The sequence below is a fragment of the Buceros rhinoceros genome, unplaced genomic scaffold, assembly GCF_000710305.1.
Source record: "Buceros rhinoceros silvestris isolate BGI_N320 unplaced genomic scaffold, ASM71030v1 scaffold27773, whole genome shotgun sequence".
Classification (NCBI taxonomy): domain Eukaryota; kingdom Metazoa; phylum Chordata; class Aves; order Bucerotiformes; family Bucerotidae; genus Buceros; species Buceros rhinoceros.
In genome coordinates this window covers 5522-13588 of record NW_010405782.1, presented here as the reverse complement: position 1 = coordinate 13588, position 8067 = coordinate 5522, and the positions used below count along the sequence as shown (strand labels likewise).

Sequence of the window (8067 nt, the reverse complement as noted above, 5' to 3'; positions counted from 1 at the left end):
GGTCAGGGGCGAGTTTCGCAGAGCCCATCCCAGCGTCACCCTCCTGCCCACCCACACCAAGGAGGTGGAGGAAACCTCCGGCAGTGCTGGAGCCTTCCTGGGGAGCCAGTGCCCGCTGAGTGTGCCGCAACGCTGCACCCCACCATGGCTCAGATCCCACCCATCTTGGCCACTGCCTTCTCCCGTGTCCCCTCTGAGCCTCCACCACACCCTCAAACAACCCGGAGAACGATGGAAGTTTGCAGGAGAAGCCTCCCCAGGTGCCAGGGCTGTGTCCCAGGCAGAGCCAAGGCCTCCAGCTGCTGCCCCACACCCCACTCTGTTTAAATTGCCCAGTTTAATTATGATCTGAACCACTGAATCAGCATTTTCACCCCACTCTTCTCCTCCAGCGGCCGTTTCGTGGCTGCGGGGCCGCCTTCGAGGAGGCGGCTGGTGAGGATCAGCCCCAGACACGTCGGTTTGACGCGAAGTTTCTCCGCACTGAATTTGGCATTTCTTTGTGCGCACCAGACACATTTAAACGGTTACAGAGGCAACACGCTTCCAGAATCGCACATTGATTACACTGTATTAGAAAATGGTGAATTATTTATCAGGCTTTCTGACTTGTGATTAGTGTAAAGCCGTTCCGGGATGCAAATTGGAATTGTAATTAGACGTGTAGGAAGGCAGCGCCTGAAACCAGGTTTTATCGAAGCAGCGTAAGGTGCTGTTTTCCTTTTGTACCCAGCACAATTATCAAAGAGCACTTTGCACATAAAACCCATCAATTTATTAAAACCAGAGACAGTTTCACATGCGAGCGGGGAGCTGAAGCTGGTCACCGCACTGCCGGGAGCGCAGAGCAAGCGCGTCTCAGCTTCTGCCTGGGATTGCTCCTGTGCTGGACGGAGACAGCGACTACCCCCCCATCCATTTATTACTCGGCTTTGAGTGATGCAATTCTTGAGCAGAGCCACCCTTAAAAACCCCCAGACAAACAGAAAAGGGATAAAAATCTCTTTGGCAGGTGCGGAAGAGACCACAGGCACCGAGAGCCGCCTTCTGACTGGGGGATACTCTGACTCCAGACATGGAGCGGCCCCTTCCCTTCAGATCCGGGGGACAACCCGTTAACATTCCACAGGGACAAACCACGCTGACATTCGTGTAATCACTCTAAATCCGTTTAGCTTTCGGCGTTGGCCAGCTGCAAGTTACAGTCAGCTCTTGAGGAGGAGGTTTGGTGGGGTTTTCTACCTAAAACAACTACTTCAATCTAAAACCAAACCGTTTGCTCTGTCGTTGACCCTCCTCCACCCCAGCTCCCCCTGCCCCGGCAGCGCAAGCAGAGTGAAACCAGTGATGATTGCACCAGCACTGTGCTCTGTCTTCCATTCTAATCAGCCAGCTCTTAATTAGTAGCTGTATTTAAAGGCTTCCTCTCCACCGTGAATTGCAGAAACAGAGACCTGAGTGTCAAGCCCCGAGCTGCCAAGATGCTCTTCACCCGAAAATGTCAAAGCACATCCCCAGTGCCAGCCCCTGTGGGACACCGGGAGAAGGGAAGGGACACCACGTGCACCCGAAGCAGCAGAACCAAGCAAAGAGCCGTCATCCACGCTGGAACCCAGCCCAGACCCTCTCTCTCCTCCTGCCCCCGGGGATTAGCCCAGCAGTCGAGTAAGTAAATTCAAAACAGGATTTTGAGAGCCTGGGTCAAATTCGCAGCAAGCACAAGCCGTTGCTCCCGGGTCCTCATCACAGCCCCCGGCTCCCAGTGACACCAGGCCCGAAACTGGCTCTGCATCCACATCTAGAGATCCTCCTCCACACAGGAGAGCGGGAAAGAAGGTTCCAGGCTTCGGGGCACGCACAGTCATCGCTCCGAGGATGAGGTGCCAAGAGCTTGGTCTTGCCAGAGGCAGCAGCTTAACTTGCGGTGAGCAGGCACAGCAAGTTGGTGGGTAAAGAGGAGGAGGAGTGCAGCATCACACCGGGGGCCCCGATTCTGGTCTCCCAGCATTCAAATCCGCAGGCACATAAGTCTCGCTTGGCTGCTTCCACGGCCAGCGGGGAAGTGTCTGCCAAGAGGAAGGCAAGAGCAGCCCATTAGTCAGCTGGGCCACCATGGGGAGACCAGAATGAGCCATCGTGCGGTTAAACACTGGCCCCTGGGACAGGGCCAATGCCATGAGGGTCTGGTATGTGTGCGTGAAGGCGCTGAGCCATCTCTGTGTGACACACTGCACACCACGCTGCCAGGTGGCTCTGCCAGAGGCCATCCCACACCCGTGACGTGGACCCATGTCCCACCCCAGCCATACGAGGTATAGCACTGCTTCCAATCTGGACGGCGCTGGAACGGGGGAATGATCCCCACGGTGAGCAGAGGCTACTGACCTGGTCTCAGCAGGGTGATGCCGCAGCCGCCCCCGCCAGCCCCGGTCAGCTTGCTGTGCAGGCCGTGGGACACCGTCACCCGGCACAGCCTGTCCAGGGAGGGATGGCCGGCTCCGATCACGTTTAGGTGGTGCTGGTTTATATCAAAGAGCTCCTAAAAGCAACCGCAAACACGTCAGGTGAGAGCACACAGTGGCAGAGGCTCTTCGCAGCCGCGGCTGCCTGCCCGCCCACCTCATCTCTGCAGGGAGTTCAGCCACGAGCAAGTCTCAGGGCCCAGGGGCACCAAGGTCAAGGCCAGGGCCTGAATTCCGGGCTGTTCATCTGTCCCTGCCCCCTCATGATTTGTGCTGCTGCCCGCCACAGTGACAGCGGTACAACAGCCTCTGGGAAAGTCCTGATTGCCGGCAGCTGCCAGCAGGCATGTGGATGTGGCACTAAATTGGAGCTCCCTGGTGCCTCCCAACTGCTTCACCTCTCCCCTGTCACACCAGCAGGGAGCTGGAGACCGCACAAGCCCCCTCGCTGGCCGTGGGAAGGGCACTAAGCCAGCATCTCTCACCCTGGCTGTCACCGTGCCCTGCAATCCATCAAGCATCACTAAATCCAGGGGACTTCTGACATGGCCAAGCCTGACGCAGTGCTGCTGGCGAGGCAGGGGGGAGTTCTCTCCCCGTGTCTGCACTGTGCAGCACTTCTCCTTCCTCACAGGCACTGCCAGCCACGGGGACTCTCACCAGCACCGTGCTGGGAGCCTGGCACCCAGTTCGAGCGGGGTCAAGAGGGTCGTCTCTTCGGGGAGAGCAGCACAGGCCACTCTTCAAGCAGAGCTGCCCAGCCCTGGGGGGCTGCCAGACCCCGTTGCTCCAGGAGAAAGCTGCCATGGCAAAGTCGAAACGGCCCAAGGGTTGGACAACACCACACAGGGGTGGCAGCTCCAGCTCCTCTCCTCCCAGTGCTAGAGGTGAGGAATTCAGGAGCAGAGGGAAAGGCTTGGCCCACACTCAGAGCAAGGGACTGGCACCAGGACCCCGAGCAGCGCAGTGCCCAGCCAGCTCACCAGCACCATCGACAGAGGAACCTCCTTCTCAACAACACTGCTCTGACACCCCGACTCCATCATCTCAGGGGCGTGTGGCTGTGCCAGGAGCAGCTGGGACAGGACTGGCCCCACAGAGGCTCTCCCGTGCCCTTCTCCGCATGAAGCTGGGCGGGATGCTGCGTGCAGGGCACAGCAGAGGCCGTGCTGCAGCGGGAAGGTGTCAGTCCCATCGCCCTCCCCCAGGCCTCCCGCCAACCCCACCCAGGAGAGGACGATGCAGGAAGAATCCCTCTCCCCGCCTCTGCTACACTTCTCAGATGGGTGAGATGAACGAGCCAGCGGCACGCAGGGCGCGTACACCGGTTTTGCGCTGGGTTGGACAGACATCCGTCCACCTAGAGGCCTCTTTACATGCCTGAGCGAGGGCACAGCGCTGCCTACGATGATCTGAGACGCCTGTCATCTCCCGACCCGAGATCTGCCAGGAACTGGGTGACAGCTTATGACACACTAGACTAGTTCGATGGTTCAAACACAATCCTGACCACAACTGCACATCTCAGAAATGGCCAAATATATATAAATATGCTGCATATCATCAGTGTGCCTCCGCGGGCTCTTCACGCACAGGACAACACAGATTCAAGGCAGAAACCCACTCACCGCAGCGCTACTTCCCAGGCAGGGCACACAAGGTGCTTTGGCATCTGTCACGGGAAGATCTCAGAGAGCATGTCAAATCTTCCCCATCTCACAATAATTCTGACAGCCTGAGCTGCAGACAGGCTCCAGCTCTCCCCCAGCCGATGCCAGCTCAGCCCTTGGTGAGGGTCAGCCCAGTCCAATGGGTACAGAAACCCACCTCCCCCTTGGTGCAGGGAGCAGAAGGACTTTGTTGGGAATCCCACGGAAGACCCTCTGTGCTCACTGCAGTCCCACGGCAGCTCACCCACATGCGGCCAGGGCTGCACCAACCATCTGCTAAGAGCGGCCCTACACTGCTGCCACACACCGAGCTGGGACAGCAGCTCTGTCCCACCCCAGAGCCCTTTCCTGCCCCTCTGGAGCACTCTCCTCCAGCTGCGGAGGGGACACCCTGCCAGCAAGCGCAAGGACAAGCACAGGTCCTCACGGCAGAGCACTGAGGGGAGGGACCCAGATGCCAACAAGGAACTGCACCGCTGGTACTGAATGGTTCTTGATGGTCCAAGTCACTTGGCAGCCAGGGCCAGGCCAGGTTTGCCTCAGCTGGGACACTGCCACGCCCCCTCACCCCACGGCTGTATGAACCGGTGTTCCAGCGCAGCAGCGCTGCAAAGAAACCTTCCTCCCCTTGGATGCGGTCCCCCCAGCGCAGCGCTCTCTCCCGCTCCGAGCGAAGCCAAGGCAAACACAGATCTGTGTGTGCACCTCATGCATCAACGTCAGGTCAGCTCTGGGCACAGCTCTGTCTGCGATCCTCTGGAGCCAGGACGAGCGCGGAGCAATGGGAGCTGGCTCGTAACCAGCCCATCGCAAACCAGTGGCTGCTGGGCTCTGCTCCTCGCTCCTGCCTTGGCAGTGACAAAGCAGTTGTCTCACAAGCAGCGACTGCCAGAAGGAGCGTGGCTGGCCTGCGGCGTCGGGAGGAACCTGAACCTGCCCCACGTTTCTTAGCAAAGGGAAACAAAACCTTCGGAGCTACAGGTCCACAAAGCACCAGGCCCCCTCCCGCCCTCCTTGTGGAGGCACCAGCAGCGTTTTCTGTCCCCTGGCTCCAGGAAGGGCAACAAAAGCAGCGCACGCAGACCACGGTTTCACTCGGAACTGAACATTTCCTGCTACCACATTTTTTCTTAGCCTTAATGTTCTTTAAATGACATTTTGATGTTCAACAGTAACAGTGTCTAAAAATACTGGCGAACGAGCCCCTTACCTCCAGCACAGGGTAATGCTCCGGTGATGGATCTGCAGGCATCGCTTCCAGAGCACTTTGGCACTCCTGAGAAATGGCATCGATGGAGTCCAGCACAGGCTTCATTATCGCAGGGAACTGAGAAGGGGGGAAGGCAAGACGTGAGAAGACCACTCGCTGTCTTTTGCTACCGCTGCCATCACACCAGCCCCGGTCTCTTTGAGCTGGATCATGCCTCACCCCTTTTGGGGCTGCTCCTTCACAGAAAAACCCACCGTGCTAAGCAGCTCCCACCCGCGGAGAACGGAGGAAGCGAGGGAAAGGGGCCTGAGGGACTAACCTTTCCATAGTTGCAAAGTGGTGGGTTTTGAGGCAAGCCCTGTTAACGCTGGGGAAAAGGAGGAGGTGAGCCAAGCTGAACCCCCACCCCAGGGCAGCAGGGCTTTAGCTAGCAGCAGACAGGAATGCAGCGATCACAGAGGGGCCTCTCAAGAGCTCTCCATGAGACCTGCAGTCCCCTACGAGGCAAAAGGAGCTCATGAGGGCTCCCTCCCCACCCCACCCCAGCGTCCATTTCCACCCCACCACGGTGCAGGTGCTGCACCTTCAGCATCTTCTCCTTGACACCGGCCACCAGAACCTTGGTACTTCGGGGGACTTTCGTGTTGGTCAGCAAGATCCTCAGCATTGGCACCCTGGAAGCAACAGGAGATGTTTCCTCACCCCTGTCCTTCCCAGTCCCCCTGCAGCTCCAGTCTGTTCTGCCTCAAAAGGCCCATTTCGGCCAGAACCCCCAATAAGGAGTCCCATCAGTTTTAAAAAAGTGAAGCAGGGGTTTAAGTGCTGGCTGGGTTCAGGCTGGTTCCTCTTAGATAAAAGGAATAATTGTACTAGTGCTATAAATAGGACTGTAACGTATTTACTGAAATCCGTGTTTTTCAAGCAAGATTTTCCCTTTGAAATACTATCTCCAAGACTAGCCAGCAGTAGCCATTAACTGCTAATAGAGCAATTTCATGCACTGTGGAAGACTTTAATGGAGTCAGATGATACTTCTCTGGCAGGAGGCAGCAGGAACACACGGGACCTGGATTTGTCTCCCAGCGTGGTTTTCACAGCGTCCTACCACCAGGTAGAGCAAAGCGATCCCCCTCCCCGCAATGTCACCTGCTGCCAGAGCAGATCGGTCCCTGCTGCCCATAATGCCATGAAATTAATATTGATCCTTTGTGCCGTGTTCATCTACTGTCACGTAATGACCAAACATTTCGTTGGTGCCGTGCACCCCAAACCAAGACAGTGCTCCAGCTGCCCACACCCGCACCAGAGTCCAGCTACGAGGCCCTTCAACCGCGCCGTCAGCGACCTCCCACCAACCCCGGGCCCTATCCGATCCAGCCAGCCCCTCTCCGATGTATTCCACCCACTCACGCAAGGGTTATTTTTAAACTCCAATATTACCTCTTTAATGGTGTGATTTTTCCTGACTGGTATCTCAGGGCTCCACCTAAAGTAAAATACATGCATTGTCACGGCGAGCGGCAGCGTGGTAAGAGACAGAAGGTCTTTCATCTTTAGAACCTCACCCAGAGCGTATGACAGTAATTGCAAGAAACACCAGCTAAATGAACCGTGTTCGCAGGCAGCATGAATCTGCCTAGCCCTGCCGGCTTAATGAGAGGGTCTGGCCGGACGTCGTTAACCCGATGCCTTTCCCTTTGCTCTCCCCTGCTCTGGGATCACATTAAATATATCTTTTTTAAAAGGCAAAGAGTTTGGCCAGCATTAAATCTTCACAGAGAAAAGACTCGAGCAGCGATTCCCTGGGGCAGAGGCAAGCAGGCAGGTTTCAGACCGGACCGACCGCGTGCACTGGTGTCTGCAGCCGCCCTTCAGCTGGAATTTCATTGTCCAGCAGAAATGTCTCACTTGGCTCCTGCTTTTACAGGGGCATCACGATTAGGTCTCATTAGAAAGATTATTAAAAGTCTCAAAGGATGTTTCCAAACCGCTTGGAAGTCTCTGCTAATTGAAACCAAATGACAGCTGTCCAACCGCATTTTCTCCTGCGCTGTCCTTGGGACAGGATTAGGTCTCTCTGGCCATGCCAGAATGTGGAAATATCGGTTCTTTGCAGCAGGGTCTCTGCCCCATGGCACCTGCCTGGGGGACGCAGATCTCTGGTGTCACTGCAGCAGGTCCCCAACGGCCTGGCTGGCTCCAGCCCCAACTTAGAGATGGGGCAACCTAAGACAGAAAAGGACCCCCTCTACTCAGCTCCAGAGGGGGCTGAGTTTGGGCATTCCTCTCCCCTCTGCTGCACCTCCGCGCAGTGAGGCAGCTGCTCAGCACCTTCCACTCCCACAGCTGATGGACACTGTGCAGCAGAGGAGGGAGACATGGCTGCTGCTCTGCCACCCGCCAGCCTCTCCCCAGCCTCACTCTCATTCAGTGCCAGGGAGCAGCAAACACACACGTACCCCAGGTACCAACGGCGTTATCCACACCCGAGGGGTTGCCATGCATCACCCACTCCCCCTGGAAGGCCCATTTGTTAATCAAGGCCAGCTCTTCTTCCATCCATCTGAAAGGCAAGAAAATGACTCCAGTACGCGACTGAGACCAGCATGTGCAGAGCGACAGGAGGACGGAGCAAGGAGGAGGTTAGTCCCTTCTTCCCTGGAAGAAGTGACTGGACGAGAGGAAACAGCCTCAGGTTGCACCAGGGAAGGCTGAGGTTGTCACT

At 56.8% G+C, this 8067-nt stretch overlaps 1 protein-coding gene across 1 annotated transcript in view; it reads right to left on the bottom strand.

The window, feature by feature from the left end:
- Positions 1 to 1914: 1914 nt before the first annotated feature.
- MVK (mevalonate kinase) overlaps positions 1915 to 8067 on the bottom strand; it is a gene marked incomplete at its 5' end in the record, with an annotated part of 11666 nt that continues 5513 nt past the window's right edge. The window contains 6 exons of the mRNA XM_010133866.1: positions 1915 to 2066; positions 2386 to 2539; positions 5343 to 5459; positions 5926 to 6016; positions 6783 to 6828; positions 7802 to 7905. Coding sequence (XP_010132168.1) covers positions 1915 to 2066; positions 2386 to 2539; positions 5343 to 5459; positions 5926 to 6016; positions 6783 to 6828; positions 7802 to 7905 — 664 coding nt within the window. The remainder of the gene's footprint in view (positions 2067 to 2385; positions 2540 to 5342; positions 5460 to 5925; positions 6017 to 6782; positions 6829 to 7801; positions 7906 to 8067) is intronic.